The sequence below is a fragment of the Lontra canadensis genome, unplaced genomic scaffold, assembly GCF_010015895.1.
Source record: "Lontra canadensis isolate GAN:19392208 unplaced genomic scaffold, GSC_riverotter_1.0 scaffold150, whole genome shotgun sequence".
Taxonomy (NCBI): Eukaryota; Metazoa; Chordata; class Mammalia; order Carnivora; family Mustelidae; genus Lontra; species Lontra canadensis.
In genome coordinates, this window is record NW_022631144.1 from 3,017,770 (window position 1) to 3,036,093 (window position 18,324).

The 18,324-nt window shown below is 45.5% G+C and overlaps 1 protein-coding gene across 1 annotated transcript in view; it reads left to right on the forward strand.

The window, feature by feature from the left end:
* The window catches only part of STAB2 (stabilin 2), a gene marked incomplete at its 3' end in the record, with an annotated part of 157,350 nt that overhangs the window by 122,046 nt on the left and 16,980 nt on the right, over nucleotides 1-18,324 (forward strand). Inside the window, exons 44-55 of the mRNA XM_032844332.1 lie at nucleotides 225-296; nucleotides 3,603-3,722; nucleotides 4,853-4,900; nucleotides 6,240-6,323; nucleotides 7,579-7,725; nucleotides 8,465-8,605; nucleotides 9,798-9,857; nucleotides 11,285-11,461; nucleotides 12,810-12,899; nucleotides 15,165-15,311; nucleotides 16,623-16,679; nucleotides 17,825-17,951. Of these exons, the coding sequence (XP_032700223.1) occupies nucleotides 225-296; nucleotides 3,603-3,722; nucleotides 4,853-4,900; nucleotides 6,240-6,323; nucleotides 7,579-7,725; nucleotides 8,465-8,605; nucleotides 9,798-9,857; nucleotides 11,285-11,461; nucleotides 12,810-12,899; nucleotides 15,165-15,311; nucleotides 16,623-16,679; nucleotides 17,825-17,951 (1,270 nt within the window). The remainder of the gene's footprint in view (nucleotides 1-224; nucleotides 297-3,602; nucleotides 3,723-4,852; nucleotides 4,901-6,239; nucleotides 6,324-7,578; nucleotides 7,726-8,464; nucleotides 8,606-9,797; nucleotides 9,858-11,284; nucleotides 11,462-12,809; nucleotides 12,900-15,164; nucleotides 15,312-16,622; nucleotides 16,680-17,824; nucleotides 17,952-18,324) is intronic.

The window sequence follows — 18,324 nt, forward strand, 5'->3', positions numbered from 1 at the left end:
TAAAGTCTCTGGGCAGCAAAGCTAGGCAACATAGGAGATCCCGGTGCTAATGTGAAGTGTATCAAATGTGCTAAAATGTCAGATAACAATTATCATCTTAGGCAAGGTCTTGCCCATATCAAACATAGACTCTTGTGGGATTACCGTTACTATTATAGAATTGGAACATGAGAGCCAGCAGCATCTCTCTGTGAAATCACACATTTCCCTCCCCTCCCGGACAGGCGGTCTGTAACTGTTTGCCCAAATACACAGGAGACGGGAAGGTCTGCACGCTCATCAACACCTGCCTAACCGTGAGTACAGCTCTGGGGCCAATGCCCGCGGCGGCCAGGCCTGGGGTGCCTCCTGCTCCTCTCCTGGGGGGTGGCATACGCAGCTGCTTCTGGGCCGTGAGGCTCATTTCTCCCTCACGTTCCAGCTGAAGTTGGAGAAACTCCATTCTCTGTCTCTTCTTCACATGGCCTTTGCCGCTATATGGGGATCTTCTCTTCTGGTAAGGACTCCTGTGGACTCTACCTGCTTCATCTAGAATGTTCTCATCTCTAGATCTTTAATTATATCTGCAAAGACTCTCTGAACAAGGTCACAGTCACAGACACCAGGATTTAGGACATGGGCAGGCCTTTCGGATATAGAGCAAGCACACAGCACAGTCAGAACTTGAACCCATGTCCGTCTTATTCAGAGGCTGCACCCTGGGTCAGTTTTCATGGTGTTTGTTCCTCTCATGAGGCAGCGAGCCCCAGAGGAGGATTAGTCTCTGCACCTTATTTCCCTTCTTCATATCACCCCACCTCCAGCCGTAGGCATGAGAACAGCGCAGATGCCACACAATTAAAGCCCTTCCTCTCCAAGCTCCATCTGACTGTCCCCTTGTGTTAGTCTTGCAAATGCCTCAGGAGACCATGTCCGCACATGAAATGATGGCAAAAAGCAGAGTGCTAGGATATGGAACTGTTACGACCAGACCCACGGCCAGCTTTATTTCCACAGCAATTCTTCGATGATCCTTTCTGTCTGTCTGTCTGTTTTTTAACGGCCACCTTGTCTTGGCAACTCACACAGTGAACACACATGCGCCTGACACTCAGGTACAAGTCATTAACTTATGTCCGCTGCACCCGTGACTGCCACCACCCACTGGATTCTTTTCAAAAAGAACAGAAGTTTGTTGTCTTGCAAGATGAGTAGAATTGAGGCATGTTTCTCTGCAGATGAGTATGATCCAATAGAGAGAAGGAAACCAATACTGAAGGAGATGGATTGTTACCGGAGGAAGGTACAGGAGTGGATGAGGGGAAAGGAACCCAGAGCCCACAGCTGAGTCTCTGAGAGGAGCAGGGGCAGTGGTAGGTAGACAGGTTGGTTAGTTGGTCAGTCAGGCAGTTAGTCAAGTAGGTCATTAGTCAATCAGTTTGTTAGTCAGTCAGTCAGTTACTGAGTCACTCGGGGCCCTTATTACAAATTAGCTTAAAAATGTCTGTGTCTGATCATTCCAAATAAATTGTGAGTCCCGCGAGGACAGAGACCACTCAAATTTCTACATATCCAGTGGGAAACCTCACACAGGATGACACACATCTGGGTCGATGGGCTTTCCCTACATACCAGGCACCATTTCAGGCACTGGGAGTTCATCTGTGACCAAGCGGCAAAGTCTCTTCCCTTCAAGAGTTTACACTGAGGGGAAGAGATGGGCACTTGGTGTGTAAGCGACTGGTCAGTCAGTTGTCAGTGTATTTGTTAAATAAGGAAAGTAATGTTGGTGAGTAGGCGCAGGCAGGTGGTGAGCGTCAGGGCAGGAGGATGTGTTGGTTATTGGGTTTATTTTCTCCATAAGGCGTGAGGTGAGTTCATCTGCTGAGGTAAGGGCCAGGGATTGAGAGCTTCACAGAGGAGTGAAGGTGTGAAGTGCCTTCTCCAGGGAGAGAGAAGGTAACACACGGAAGGAGTCCGGCAGTGTCGGCACTTGTGTGGTAACTTGGTTGGGAGTCCAGACAGCAATGCCCTGCCCGTCCATCAGGCGTACCGAGCCCTCCTGTGGGCCTCTGGGCTAGGACCAAGCGAGGAGCTAGGGGTGACCAAGCTGAGGTGGGAATGTGGGTGAGAAGGAAATTGGCTCAAAGGAGGCTGGAGCCACAGCGTTAGAAGAGGTGAGTTGAGAAGATAAGGGCTGGTAGTCAGAGACGGCGGGATGCTAACACAGAGCTCTCAGGAGCAGTCCGCTTTAATGTCGGGACAAAGTCAAGGGTGGTCCAGCAGTGGTGGCAGAGGCAGAGTGGGGGCAGGTATGGTGGAGACCATTGACAGGGATGTTGATGCCACTGAGGATGACGACGGGTGTGGAGGGAAAGCCGCTGATCCAGGCACCACTACTAGGACCGAAGAAGGGGCGATCGTAGATTCCGCGTGTCCTCAGAGAGCTGGAAGCCCAACAAGAAAGACTCCCTCCTACCCCCCAGACCATGAAGTGTGGGGTAAGGGAGGAAAAGAGCTTTGCCTGAGGGGTGCAGGGAAACCTGATACCTCTTCCGTAAGAGGCAGAGAGTTTTCTGGAAACAGGTTGGAGACTGTCAGGAGTTTAAAGGTGGTGAGTTTCAGAAGGCACCAGGAAGGGTTTGTGAAGGCAGAAAGGGATGCATGTAGGGTCAGATCATAATTTCTAGAGCAGCGTGGAAGGGAGTGACCGTGATGTAGGAGGGAACCTTGAGCACCCAGACCTTGCCATTGACTGAGATAAACAGCAAAGTGGCAAAGAGGGGATTGGTCTTGGTGGTCTTACAGCAGGCTGGGTATCAGGATGGTAAAATCCTTGGTACCTGGCTGGAAGATCCAGGGCCCCCAGGAGATGGTGATCGGTCTTGCAGAAGGCAGCTTTCTTGGAGAGCTCACGGAACTGTGTCAGCTTGAGGCAGGAATCTGAGACAGTAAGATCCTCCCAGGCCTCCCCGAATATCATGCTTCACAAAGACTTTTGGAGGAAAGGAAGATTTTACAGCTGGCCTTTAAGTCTATTGAGCTCCTTCTTTGTCAAGTCCATCAGGGTTCTTTCTCCTGAGTTCACATTTTTTCCTCACTCAGAAACCTGACTTACACTGCAGAGTCCTTCTCAGTGTTCCCATGGATTTCAGCTTTGAGCTGTACTTTGCTTTGTTTCTATTTTAGGTCTCTGTCCCATCTTCCACGGTTTTTAAGCTCTTTGTGGACAAGGACAGTATGTTGTTTTATACCCACTGCCTTCTAACTGGTGACGGCTACCTTGGCTCTTATGAGATCAGAATTTAAGTCCAAAGCTGGGAATTGTCAGACAAGATTGGTACTTTTGTGGACAATACCCACCCAGGTGCCAAGAAATTCTCCATTTGGCACCTCTGGGCTTGTCTATAGAGGGCTGGAGACCTGGGATACAAGGTTGGGTGAATAAATGGCCCTTGCCACTCTAGGGAGTTCAAAGGTAAGTTCAAGAAAGGGGCAAATCATGCAAACAAGTCAAAGAGTGAATAAAAAAATAAATTTCAGTACAGAATTGCTTGGTAAATATTGGCAGAGCTGGCAAACTGGTCTGACTCCTGTCCCCCGCCCCTCGGAAATTTTACCAGAAAAATGGCGGCTGTAGTGAATTTGCTATCTGCAATCACACTGGGCTGGAAGAAAGGACGTGTACTTGCAAGCCCAACTACATCGGGGATGGGTTTACCTGCCGTGGCAACATCTACCAGGTAAGGAAAGGCATATTTCCATAAAGTAAACCCCACAACCCTCACTGCACCAAGGATCCAGGTTACCCAAGGAAGGTGCAAGAGTTTTGTAACTCGTAAAACTACAAAAATGGGAAAGACTGTTCTTATATAAACTGGCAATGAGAAGGGATTTTATCTACCCAATTCTCAGACTGATGGTTCTAGAGTAAAAAGCACCTGGGTTTGAAATCAACTCTGCCAATTAAAAATGTGACACTGGGCAATAACTTCACTCTCTAAGCATCAGTGTTCTAATCCATAAAAAAAAAAAAAATACTAATGGCACCAAGCCCATCAAGTTGTCAGAGAAATAATGTATGCAACAGGCATGGAGCACAGAGTGACTCCAAGGCATTACCATGATGTGGGTTTCTGTTGGAGCCTATGGGTGTGTCCACGTGCACAAGCAACTCTGCCAGACATAGCGGACAAGGCAGTGTAACACTTGCAGATTTATAAAGTGAATGTTCTGGGGGCTCCTGGGGGCTCAGTGGGTTAAAGCCTCTGCCTTCGGCTCAGGTCATGATGCCAGGGTTCTGGGATTGAGCCCCGCATCGGGCTCTCTGCTCAGAGGGAGCCTGCTTCCCTTCCTCTCTCTGTCTCTGCCAGCCTCTCTGCCTGCCTCTCTGCCTGCTTGTGTTCCCTGTCAAATAAATAAAATCTAAAAAATAAAAATAAAAGAAAATAAAGTGAACGTTCTATTATTTGGTTTAAGGAGGGACTAGAGCATTCTGGCTAATCAAACGTTCCTGTTAATGGGGAAATGAAATCTGCCTTAAACCCATAACTGTGTTGTTGTTTTTTCTTAAAGATTTGAACTTTTAAAAATGTTCCTATAGCTCCACTGCTTCTGGAAATAGCTGGAACTTTCTTTGATAAATCAGACAGTGACTCCAGAGAGATTTTAGAACTCATGGCATGTCCCTGGAGTCGTTCCGAACATCAGTGCAAGCCTATAGATGGGGGCTGAAAAAGGCCCATCAAGGCAAATTTCCAACTGAAAGTATAGTAGAGACTCAACCTTAGAGCAATTGACCTGTGACAACCCGGGATGGTTCTTGCATATAATCCCAGATATGAAGTGGCCCTGCCCTGTCTTTGTTTTCCAGGAGCTTCCCAGGAACCCAAAAACATCCCAGTACTTCTTCCAGTTGCTGGTGAGAACATGTGTGTCTGTCTCTAACTGTAGGATATTGTCTCCAGCCAGATATGGGGAAACTGTAGCTTCTGGAGCTGGTGAAGGGAGAAGAAAGTCTGGGGATGTGGATTTCTGAGATAGGGTCCCTGCTGGTCATTCATGGACTTCTCAGCCCTCAGGTGGGCAGCAGGAGTAGAACCAACACGCCCCTGGCCCAGTCGATACACAAGAATGCAGTGTGTGCAAAAACTGTCATCACACCAGTGGAAGAAGGAAGCATTACTGGGGCAACCGGCAAACTCTTTGGGTGAAAATATTAAATTAGATCTCTATGCACATCATACATCAGAATAAGTTCCAGATATATTGAAAAATGAAAGAAAAATCTAAACAAAGAAAATCATAAAACCCAGAAGAAAATATGAGTAGCCATAAGACCTTAGCATTGGCAAGAAGACAATTAGAAAAGCTAAGTCATTCATCTTATTACTTACATTTGTATTATTATGTAATAATAATAATAATATATTAAGTATAATATAATAAATTATTATAAGTTATTTATATAATAAATTATACTATATATACTATTCATATAATAAATTATACTATATATTTATTTATGTTATATTTATATATATTTATATATTATGTTTATATAAAAATAAAATATATAAACATAATATATAACATTTATATTATTATTTATACTTATATTATTGTTTATATACTAAATTATAAATAGTATAAAAATAATATAATAAAGTAATATATTAATCTAATAATAATAATAAATTATATAAAATATTTGTATATAGAAAGACACAGGAAAAGAATACCTAAAAATAATGGATGACTTCTAGGCAGTGGGAATATGGGTGATTATTTCCTTCTTTATGCTGTATTTTCAAGTCTTTAATACAATAAGCATTTGTTATTTTTATAACCATGTAAAAATAAACATTATTTCAATGATAAAGAATGAGAATGAATTTGGGGTACCTGGCTGGCTCAGTCGGTTAAGCATCTGACTCTTGGTTTCAGCTCAAGTCTCAGGGCTGTGAGATCGAGCCCCACATCAGGCTCTGCCCTCCACGGGGAGTCTGCTTGAGATTTGCTCTCTCCCTTTCACTCTGCCCTTCCCCTCCCCCCTCATATGCTCTTTCTTTCTAAATAAATTAATATTAAAATTTTTTTTTTTAAAAGAATCTGAGTGACTTTGAGAATAAAACACAGATCACCCAATTCGGTTTTCCCTCCGCTCTGCCACCATCAACTCTCTCTGCTATTTGTTTGAAGCACACCCCTCCATATTTATGTTAACTAGGTGACATGTGGTCCTGCCTTCCTTCCCACAGGAGCACTCTGTGCGAGACCTGAGTGGTCCAGGCCCCTTCACCGTCTTTGCACCTTTATCTGCAGCCTTTGATGAGGAACCTCAGGTAAGCATGAAGCTCTCGGCAAGCCCAAGAGGTTTAGGACTGGAACCCAGTCTCTGGGTGTCACCCTGGAACTAACACTGGAGACATTTCTGGGCAGGAGATTTAGGATCAACTAGAGCTGATCAGCAATGGAATGAGTTGCCTCTCATCATACAGACCCCTACAAAGGGACAGAATTTAAGTGGATTTGGGGTACAATGACCAGAGGTCCACTAAAAAACATTCCTGAATAGAGAAGGAGGTTGGAAAAGATCAACAATTCTTAAATGATCCAAACCTTCCATGGACCCTCCCCACCAAAAATAATAATAATAATGCTGGGTGAAAGGAATTTAAATGTCTTTTTTCTTGCAGACCTTATCAGAGACTTTACTGTTCTAACATTCACTAGGACTCTTCATGCTGGATTATCCATTAACATATAAAAATGTAGCAAACATTTATTGAGTGTCCCAGACGCTGTTTCTAGTACATGGCCTAGATTAATCCATTAAGTGTTCACAACAACCGTGTCAGTTGGGTGCTATTACCCCATTTTACAGTCCACAACATTGGCAGAAGTAACTTTCCCAAAGCCATATGACTAGCAAGTAGTGGAGCAAGGACTCAATCATAACTCCAGAGCCTACGTCCTTCACTATGCACACTGCCTCTCTATGCATATATTTTAGACAACAGTAAAGCAGAGGTACAAAAGTACTTTCTGAAAGATGTTGACTTTTGATAATTTTTCTCTAAAAAAGCATCAAAAGAGAGATCATGAAACAATGAGAACCTTGTGGGCCTTTTATTATTTTTTATGCTTTTTATTTAATGGTTAATATTGTTTGTGTTTTGATTTACACATGGAAAACTATCATGATTTTTCCATATTAAAGGTTTAAATTTGGCCCAAGTACCTCTCCAAGGGGGGCAGGTGCTATGAAGCATTTCCCAGCATTTTTCACAAGAAAAGTCTTTTTTCAAGTAGCGTCTCACAGAACTAAGGGTCCCTGCCACATGTGTTGTGAAATGCTGGGCCTGGGGAACTCCAAGCTCCCTTCCACCCTGAGAATCTATGTTGGAAGCAGGAAAGAAATGAGGGCCACTTTCTCCCTCTTGTCTGAACAGACTGTACCCTATAACCCTGACCACCAGCCAGCCCTGACTGCCTCCTTCCTAGTCTGGGTGGGGAGAGTGGCCCCGGGGAGGGCCTGGAGTAGGGGAGAGCAAAGGCTCCTGGCTCTGGCTGGAACGCTCCCATCTTCTATTACAGATTAAAGACTGGGACAAACAAGGTTTCATGCCCCAGGTTCTTCGCTATCATGTGATTGCTTGCCACCAGCTGCTTCTAGAAAACCTGAAGTTGATCCCAAATGCAACTTCTCTCCAAGGGGAGTCCATTGTCATCTCCGTCTCTCAGGTAAGAGAGGCCACCCACCAGGTGGACATCAGGAAGACGCCCATCTTTCTTGGGCCTTCTCTCTTCTCTTCTTTACAGTAATGATAGTAATAACAACTAACACATGTTGAGTGATTTCTATATGCCAGTTTCCCAATTCTATATGCAAATTTCCCAATTTACAAATTAGGAAACCGAACTCAGAGAAGTTAAGTAACCTGTCCAAGGTCACACAGCAAGTAAATATTCGAGCTGGAACTGAAACTCAGAGATTCAAGCAGTCATCCGAACTGCTTTTGGTCAGGAGCAGGACAGGGATGAAAACTCTTGACCAGAGCTGGCCATTCTAGTCCCCTCACTCCCCAGAGAAACAAATGGTGACTGTAGAATCCATTGCCATTGCCGAGAGAAACCAGTGTGTGGTGGAGGCAGGAGGTGGTATAGAGGACCCATGTTAAAAAGGAAGCAATCTCGATCTGCTTGTTATTTCATGTTTGAGAATCACAGTGAAATGACCATTGTGGTTGGTTAGCTGCTATTAGCTTTTGTAGGTGAGATTACAGGGTCGCCTCCGCTTTCTTTTTATAATCATAATGAATAAATGGGTTCAAGGAACATAGACTCTCAGATTTTGCCCACAGCTCTACTTAAACATTCACTTTCACGACGATTTAGCATGTTAATAAAGCTTTCAGAAAGAAATAATTTTGTGTCTGTTTCTCTTTGTGCTCATTTCTTTTTTTCTTTTTTTTAATTTCAGGACACGGTGTATATAAATAATAAGGCTAAGATCATATCCAGTGATATCATCAATACCAATGGAATCATCCACATCATAGACAAATTGCTGTCTCCCCAAAACTTGCTTTTCACCCCCAAAGATGCCTCTGGAAGGATTGTGGTGGGTGAACTCATTGTCACACTCTCAGCACTGGTAACCCATAATAATCGTAATTTATTATCACAATTCTGATTTTAAGGTATCATTTTGAGACGGTTTCATTTTGTTGCTTCAATCTCAAGCTACTATTATTAAAAGCCTAGTGAATATGATTCTAGTAAGAAGTAAATAGGTAAAAGTCTAATTTAAATAGATAAATGGATTTTATGAGTTTTTCTTCAGGTTCCACAAGAACAGCTTGTCTTACATAGACTTGGAAGATGGAGAAATTACATAAATGGATGAGACACTTGATAGGTAGAAAGATAGATAGGTATGGGGCTCCTGGGTGGCTCAGTCAGTCAAGCCTACGACTCTTGATTTCGGCTCAGGTCATGATCTCAGGGTCGTGGGGTCGAGCCAGGGCTCCATCGGGCTCTGTGCTCAGGGTGGCCTCTGCTTAAGGATTCTCTCTCTCTCCCCCTCCCTCTCCCTCTGCTCACATGCACGCTCTCTAAAATAAATCTTTTTTTTGAAAAAGATGATAGATAACACTCAAACCAAACTTGGAGTAAAACTCCTTTTCAATTGAAAGAAAAGACAATTTTGAATTTTATTGTTATTTATTAGTATTGGCCAGGGTTTTTCATTGCAGACAACAGAACCCACTATACCTAGACAAAAAGGAGATCCTTAAGATATTAAGTTCATCACCAAATCCCTAAGAAAGCCAGAGAGCCAGATGCTACACAGCTGGGAGCAAAGCAGCTCAGGGAGACCTACAAAGGGAGGAGCTTTGACTTTACCATGGGGCTGTCCTGACCTGTCTCCAGCCTCAGCACCTGCAACATGCAAGTCCGAGCACAGATGCCTCCACCATCGTGCCAGTCAAAGCCTCCCTCCTAGCAGTCACAACCACCTCGTGTTGTTTCCTTCCACCAATAAGTCTGGTAAAAACCCTTGTGCTTGCTGGGTGTTCTGTAGCCTAGGAGGCTGTAGCTGCGAGGCAGTCTGGGAAAATGAGGTGCATAGCCCCCCTAGCCTCTGTAATGCAGATAGCCACAGTACATCGGAGCTGGAGTGGGTACTGATGAGCCCATCCCCAGTTCCTGCTGCATTATCTTACCCTCATTCTAGTTGCTTGAGCTTTTGTTAAAGTACTTTGTGAACTGTATGAAGAGAAGTGTCATTGCTATTCTTACTATCTTTGCAGCAAAATCTTACAACAGTAGCAACAAACCATGGCTACACCAAATTCAGCAACCTACTACAGGTAAAGACCTAGGGGATAACGTGCCTAAGGAGTTTGGTGTTTTGGAGGTTTTTTTGTTTTATTTTGTTTTGTTTGGGGTTTGTTGTTGTTATTGTTTTATTTTGTCATTTGGTGTTTTATTTGGGGCACTAGCCAACTGTTGTAGGATCTGTGTCGGGAAGTCCTGATTTTCTATAAAGCAAAGTCATAGCATTCCCACTCCATTCCCCAGATAGCGTAGGGTTTGTTCAGGTATACACTGTACATTGGCTGAATTAGAAACTGAAGTATTTGAGGCTGGAGCAAGGGAAAGGAATTAGCATGGGCCGGTCCCTGAACTAGCTGCTTCACATCTGGAATTATGAGATGGGCAAACCATTAAAGAGATGGGCAAACCAAGGTGCAGATATGGAAAATCGATGCTTGTGGCATAAGTAGAAATCGGGCTTAAAACTACATTTTTTTGACTTCACTTTTCCCACCAATGGAACAGAGAAACTTCTTATTCAGATAAAGATTTCAGAGGAGACTCGGGGAGGGGTAGAGTCCTCCAAGGTCCCCTCTCCTCCACCTACCCTGAGAAGTCCCAAGAGTGTTCTGAGAACCCAGCCCCCATCTCACCTTCCCCAACCCTGTGGCACAGTCTACAAACCTCTGCCCAGTCCAGCAATTTCCAAAATTGTCTGGGGCTCATTCTCAAAACTTTTCAGAAATGGAGATTTCTTGGTGCTCAAAATGAGACTCTCCGGGAAGGTTATAAACAGGAATCTTTGCCGGCTCACCCAGCCCCAAAACCCTATAGTCACCCTCACACCTGAGCATTTCACCTGGTTGAACACAGGCTTTGTAGCAAGTTAGCAAACCTCTCTGGGGTTTGATAGAAGGGAATAATAAAGCTACTTCATAGGTCTGTTGGAAAAATTACAAGGACTAATGTATATGATGTACACAGGTTATAGAAGGTTCTCAAAATGATTCCTTTCCATTCATTGGACAATTTCTTTTTTTAGTCCATGAGAGCTAAAAATCTTATAAATACATAGGAGTATCTCAATATTGTATAAGTTTCAGTTTTTTAAGTGAAATATGGGGAAAATGCTAAGGAGGTCTTCCAGAAATTAAAGTATTTGGGCAATATTAACAACAACAACAACAACAAAAATCTTTATTAAAAGTGCTTTTTCTATTCATTAAAGCCCAGAATTTGACTGTTTTGTAATCTAAGAAAAGAAGGGTCAGAATGGTTGAGGTGTGATGGGCCTCTAGTTTCAGGCTGTCACCCCTGAACCAGCTGGAGACCCAACAAGTCGCCAGGGCAGGCATGAAAGGAAAGTCCCCAACCCCCCGCCCCGGGGGCGGGGGGGGGGGGGCTTTGGGTCTTAGAAAGATGCTGTGCCTTGGCCCCGGCTGGGCTTTGCTGTGCACACACCCAACTCCCTGTGTTTCAGGATGTGGGCTTGCTGGGCGTCATCACTGACCCTATCCACACTCCCGTCACTCTCTTCTGGCCCAGCGACCAAGCCTTGCAAGCCCTACCCCCCGAACAACAGGATTTCCTATTTAACCAAGACAACAAGGACAAGCTGAAGGAGTATTTGAAGTTCCACGTGATCCGAGATTCCAAGGTATTTCCTTTGTATACAGATGGGGTCCATTCCAGGAATGGTCAGTGTGTCTCCACCTCTGCAGTGCAAAGGAGACCTGTGCAGCCCCTGCCCCACTCTGTGCTCCGACTAGCCATGGTTAATTGACCCCTGCAGTGTGCCATGCCTGCCCCGTTTCCCTGACCAACCCATATATATATATATATATTTTTTTTTTTTTTTCCTAACATTAACCGGTACCCAGGAGCATCATTCCTCTGCTGCGCTGCAGACTGGCTTTCCTTTTCCCCAGGTCACATGGCAAAAAGGCTGTTGGCAACAGTTCCAAGTGTGTCTAGGTGGGCTCGTTCCCCTCCATTTCCAAAATTTCCAGGCAAAGGGCTGCTTCAGCCAAATGCGTCAGCGGTTCACTACTGAACGGACCTACCGTGAGGGAAGCAAGATCTTACAGGCACATGGCAGCTGTTGCTGAAATCCTGTAACCTTGCATTCTCAGCTAGAAACCGTGTCTCTCCAGGAGTGAGTCTGTCTCGGCCAAGAAGGCCAAGGGCCCTAACTTAGGGTAATTCACAGGACCTGTGTTAGTGTCTCGGAGCTGCATAATAATGCCCACAAACTGGGTGGCTTGAAACAACAGAAATGTATGCCCTCATAGGTCTCGTGGCTGGAAAGTCTGAGATCAAGGTGTTGACAAGGTTGTTCCTTCTGGAGGCTCAGACGGAGAACATGTTCCGTGTTTCTCCCCAACTTCTGGCGGTTGCTGGAAATCCTTGACATTCCTTGGCTTGTCAATGCATCCCTCCAGTCCCTGCCTCTCTTGTGACATGGCTGTCCTCTCCCTGTGCATTTCTCTATCACCACATGTCATTCTCCTTTTCTCTCTTCTTCTACGAACACCAGTCATAGTGGACCAAGGGCCCACCCGACTCCAGGGTGACCTCCATCTTAACTAATTACCTCTGCAATGACCTTACTTCCAAGTAATGTCACATTCAAAGGTAATGGGGGTCAGGACATCAATAAAACTTTTCAGGGGTCACAGCTTAATCCATAACCATGCCCTGCACCCTTTCCCCAAACCACTGATCCTGTCATTGGCTTCATACACCAGCACAGCCTCTGCTGTGGCTGCCCAGCATAGAGTGGGCATGGAGGGGTGATTGGAACTGACCCAGCTGGAGAAGACATTCCCTACAGAAAGAATTTCCTACTTCCTCGAGAGCCTGTGATGAGTCTTCCTTTTGATTACGTCTGCAGCCATTTTAAAGCTGGAAAAACTCCTGTCTGGATTTGGTCTGATGGCAAAGCCCCTCCAGGTGCTTCTGCAGCCCAGATTTGGTGTATTAACGTGCCACCATCGCTCCTACAGATCTTAGCCGTGGATCTCCCCAGGGCCGCCGCCTGGAAGACCCTGCAAGGCTCGGAGCTGGGAGTGACGTGCGGAGCTGGCAGTGACATCGTGAGTATACACAACAGTCCCCAACCACTGTCCCCTCACGGGAAGATTCATTTTTCCCTCCAGTGACAGCAAGCTCTTTTCTCTGGCTGCCTTCGGGGGTATTATGCTCCGAGTGAGTATTTAGATATGAAAAACCTGATAAATCCCGCCCCAGCACAAGCCCTGGTAGAGGGTGTTGGGGAGCCCCCCTGCCTTTACACTTGCCAGGAGCAGCTCTGGGTTGTTTTGTTTGTTTTTGGAGCATTTATTTTGCAGTGTGAGACACTCCGCTGAATCAGGAAAGCGTACTGTCATTCCTTTGCCTTCCTTCCCAGCCCCACTGCAAACTCACCTCTAGCCCCTTGTCGGCAGCCAGAGCCAGCTCTGCGGTGAATCTGTTGAGATCCTCCAACAGAGAGAAAGTTCACAATTTTCACCTTCCCCAGCTAGTTCCCAAACCATATTGCCTCCCTGGAATTCCATACAATGAATGGGTCTGATGGGATAACAGTAGCCACATCCTGTATCCTTCATATCAGAGACAACCCAAAATGACAGTGACTTAAATATACAAGGGCTGTATCTTCTCAAAAGAACTCTGGAGGAAGCCAAGCCAGAGCTAGTATGACGGCTCATTGGGGGAGCGTCTTCTGTTTCCTCTGTAGCACGTTTCCACATTTCCAGCCTCAGAATCACGTCAAGGTTCCAGAAGACTGCTGGAGCATGCAGCTCCAACCACCAGGTCCACTTTCTAGTACAAAGGAGGAAGGTTTCGGGATCAGATCCCAGATGAGTTTTTTCTCTTCAAGGAGTCTTCTTAGAAGTGCCTGATGACATTCTGTTTATTTTTATGACCAGCCAGAATCCCTTTGGTGTTTGCAGTAGAGTTGCATTGAATTTAGAAACTGAATATGAGAAATGTTAGCATCTTTACATTCCAACTTCTAGAAAGTTATTCCAGTGTACTTACACTCTTGAGACTGGCTGTACTATTTCCATAGATCAAACTGGACACCTGTCGAAGAAGTATAATAAAAACGTCCACTGCTCATTCTGGGTGCCAATGTAGCTTCCAGAACACTTGGCAATGTATCATTTAGTCTGAGCTTTATAATAACCCTATGCAATGGAATCATTTGCCCTAGTGACCTGGTGAAAGCAATCAAACCACAGAGAAGTTCAGTAACTTGCTCACAGTCACACAGCATAGAAGTAGAGGTGGAGGATTTAACCGGTTTTCCTGTGTTCTTGCCACTGAATCACCCTGTGCCCCTCCCATCAATAGATGCTGAGATTAACCTTCTTTTTTTCTCTCACAGAACTTTCTTTTTTTAAAAAAAAAATATTTTATTTATTTGACAGACAGAGATCACAAGTAAGCAGAGAGGCAGGCAGAGAGAGGAGGAAGCAGCCTCCTCGTTGAGCAGAGAGCCTGATGCGGGGCTCGATCCCAGGACCCTGGGATCATGACCTGAGCCAAAGGCAGAGGCTTAACCCACTGAGCCACCCATGCACCCTTCTCACAGAATGTTCTAAAAGCATTTTGATTCCTCCAGGGATGGGTGGAGATATATTCAGCAATTTCCTAGCTGGGTGAACCCTAAGGAAGAAAGTTCTAGAACTGTTGCAAACAAAGTGAAATAATGTCTCTAAAGCACGATTTAGACAATGCCTAGTACATGTGAGGTTGTGGCTGACTTAGCTAGGAGCTAGCACTAAGTAAAAAAATATATGTATACATATATTGCACGCCTGCTCAGGAAGTGGCCACATTACCAAAGTGGATCCTGAGCCACAGCCAGGTCAGGCCTGCTCCAGCCCGTCACCCTCACTGCCCCTGCTTCTACTTTGGTGAAGACAGCATGGCCGAGGGGCCGTGGGCATGGCTCAGGGGCTGGAAGCCTGGGTAGGCATGCCTACACCACCGCCCACCGACTGCCTGGCCTGGGGCAAGGTACTGAACCTCTCCTGTCTCTGTCTTCTCATCTGTAAACAGGGACCCTAGTAATAGCTGCTATCCTCTAAGTGTTGTGAGGACTAAAGGAGTTTGCACAGGCCCAGCACACGGCACTACTCAGCACCTACTACACACTGGCTGCTTGCTGTATGTATCTAACATCTATAAGAATATATATATATTATATAATATATATATTATATATTATATATATATATAGTTCTTTTTGAGTCTTGCAGGTAAGGTGTTGCCACCTTCTATGGAAGAAGAAAAGTCTGAGAAAGACTGTTGACTGTTCTCTCTCTCTCTCTCCCTCCTCTCCCTCACAGGGCGAGCTCTTCCTGAATGACCAAACATGCAGAATTGTGCAGCGAGAACTCTTGTTTGACCTAGGTGTGGCCTATGGCATTGACTGCCTCCTGATTGACCCCACCCTCGGGGGCCGCTGTGACACTTTCGCCACGTACAATTTTTCGGTCAGTCCCCAAAACAGTACCGTAATAGGAGACAGGTGGGGTACAGCCCTCATGACCCAGCATGGACTCTGCCACAAAACCACTCAGGGCTGGTCCTCAGGGAGCCCGGGACCCATGAGATCTGAGGGCCAGATGATGGTGCCCTTCACGCTCAGAACCCACAAGCATCTACTTGGCCCCACCCAGGCCTGGCATGTTCCCAGTTATCCACCAGCCCACCCGTCCATTCATCCTCTCGCCATGAAGGGAAGAGTTGCTGGGACCAACTGGGTGCCCGTTATCCTACAATAAGCTATTCCTTTTCAAACCCTCCTATCTATTCAGTCATTCACATATTCATTCAACAAACATTTTTTGCTATTCTGCCAGATGGAACCATATAAAATTGCCCTATTTGGCAGGGTAGGATTACAAAAATGGCAACTTCATAGGGTTTAGTCTAGTATCATATGCCACCCACACAGCCGTTGAGTCACTCATTCATTTGTTCATTTAACACAGTGATAGAATGTCTGCCCTGGGCCCTGCTTGTAGGAGGCAATGTCACATTTCACACTCATTCATCTGTCCAGTATCATGTGTAGGGTACTACCTCAGAGCCAGCCATTTGGCTCCATTCATCTTACCTCTAAAGGAATCCAACATTACAAGTTGTTCAGCAACTCTGTGATGTAGATTTGGAAACTGAGTCTCAAAGAGGGAAGTGGCTCTCATGGCTAAGTCTGTGATCGGTTGGCTTGGGAACCTGTCAACTGGTAGGGATTCAACAAATATCCCAAATTCTTGAGACACCAGGCAGCAGGAGTAGGAGATGAAAAAAACAGTTGTCCTTTCTGCCGTAGAGGTTGTGGCCTTCTTAACTTCCAAAGTACATCTGCACCCATTTTTGCAGTTAATAGTTTCCATCAGCCATCCCCTGAAGATCAGACAGCAGCAAGAATCGTTGTCTCTATCTTGTAGATCAGAAAACTGAGGGTCAAAGAGTGTGACTGGCCAAAAGTATCATGCTGGTGTATAGTGGAAGGGGCACTTGTGTGCACATTTCCCACTGGACCAGATGCCTGAAGGACACTGTATAGCAGGGAACTTTTCACCCAAACAACAAAAGCCAAGGGGTGGAGGGCTAAGACGGATCTTCAGAATTCTCCACGGCAAAGTGGCCAGTGTGGTTGCTTTTGCATTCTTGATCACAGCCAGAATCTTAAACTCAAGATTAAGTTCTTGGTCAGCTCACCAAAGCATTAACCAGGGGTATACTCTTGGGTTGCCCAATATTCTTGACTTTTAAGCATTTCTTTTCTTGCATACTAGGGAGATTGTTGGAGCTGCGCCAATACGCCCAGCTGTCCGAGGTGGAGTAAGCCAAAGGTAATTGTGAATGCAGTGACAATGTTTGGAGCGCAGTGTTTGTTCCATTGTCAGACCCCAGTGTTCTGGTGGGTGTGTGTGTGTGTGCATGGGTGTTGTAGGGTGGTGTGTTGTCTGCAGGTCGATTGTATAAATGCAATCAACATCATTCCTTTAACAACCAGGCATCCTTAGCCTCATTGAGCACAGTACCCACCTTCCAGGAACTGTCTACAAAAGTCATGGGATTGTAGACTTAAAAGGGACTTCAAAGATAATGAGAATTATGCAAATCATAGTTGCATTTTGTTGGCTGCTATCCCTGTCCCTGGCCGTGTGTTGGGCCCTTTATTTCTGATACATTACCCTCATTATACCTCTCTTAGGAAGCTATTATTTCCTCCACTTAGGAAAAAAAAAAATATGTATCTCAGAGAGAGAACGCATTAGGCCAAGACCACAGAGCTAGTAAGGAGCAAAGTTAGAATTAGGGCCCAGAAAGCAACCTAAGAGTAATGGTCAAGCCAATGGAATTTGGAGTCCACGGCCCTGGGATCCAATTCCAGGGGGTAATCTTTGGCTAATTACATCATCTATATGGTTTTTCCTCCATAAAATGGAGCTAACAACTATTCTGTGTGTGGCTATTAGGAAAAGTACATTTTAAAAAGTACTTTAAAAGCACTCATTAAATATTGCTCTTTTACGTACCCCAAAGCCAATTTCCTTCTATTCTACTAGTAAAACCTCTAACAAAAACACACCTGCCAAACAAAATGGAACTCATACCTTCCCTACTGATGATTAGGGGACCTTGCCGCAGACACCCCCCCACCCCGTCGTACCCACCCCCCCAACGATGGAAAGCTCTCTCTCCCCCACTGTCCTCCCAAGAGACTGCACCCTTTGCAAACAGCTCTAAGGGTCAGCAAGTCCTTCCTCTTAAGGCTAAGGAGAACTTCTGTGAACTCTAGCTCTGCCCCCTCCCCCATCCATCTGCCTACCTACACACCTAAGAATTCCTTTTCTTAAAAGGGCTCCCGGGCCATGGAGTCCCACTTTCAGTTTGGGCAGTACCCAGGACCCTCCACTGGGGGCGGACTAGAGCCAAAGAGCCCAAGTCCGGGCGGTGGAAGGCTGAGGGTTAGTGCGCTTTCTTCCTTTAGGGCGTGAAGCAGAAGTGTCGATACAACATGTCCTTCAAAGGGTACCTGGAAGGCTGCCGGGAGCAGTGCACCATGGTGATACGGCTCCCCAGGTGCTGCAAGGGCTACTTCGGGCGAGACTGTCAGGGTGAGGGCGCCTCTTACCACCTCGCGATTCTGAAAGGATTGTGCGGTCACTGCGCTGTATCTGAAAGTACAGACGCTGTGGAGCCGGGGTGGGGGAGGGGGCGTCGGAATGCATTGCTCCCAGGAACCCCTCCAAGCAACGATCCGCAAGCATTCTAAAGAGTTGCTTAGCTTTCCTTCCACTTTTCCTTGTCTCATATTTTGTTCTTTACAGAGCTGAGATTCTCCTGTGCCTCGATTGTCATTGTGTTGTGCTTTTTTACTCAGCAGGATAGCATCAGACATTTCCCACGGTGCTAGAAACACCGTATTTCATTTCTGATGCTGGTCCAGGATACTGATGAGCACATGAGTTTAAATGCATAGAATTCTAC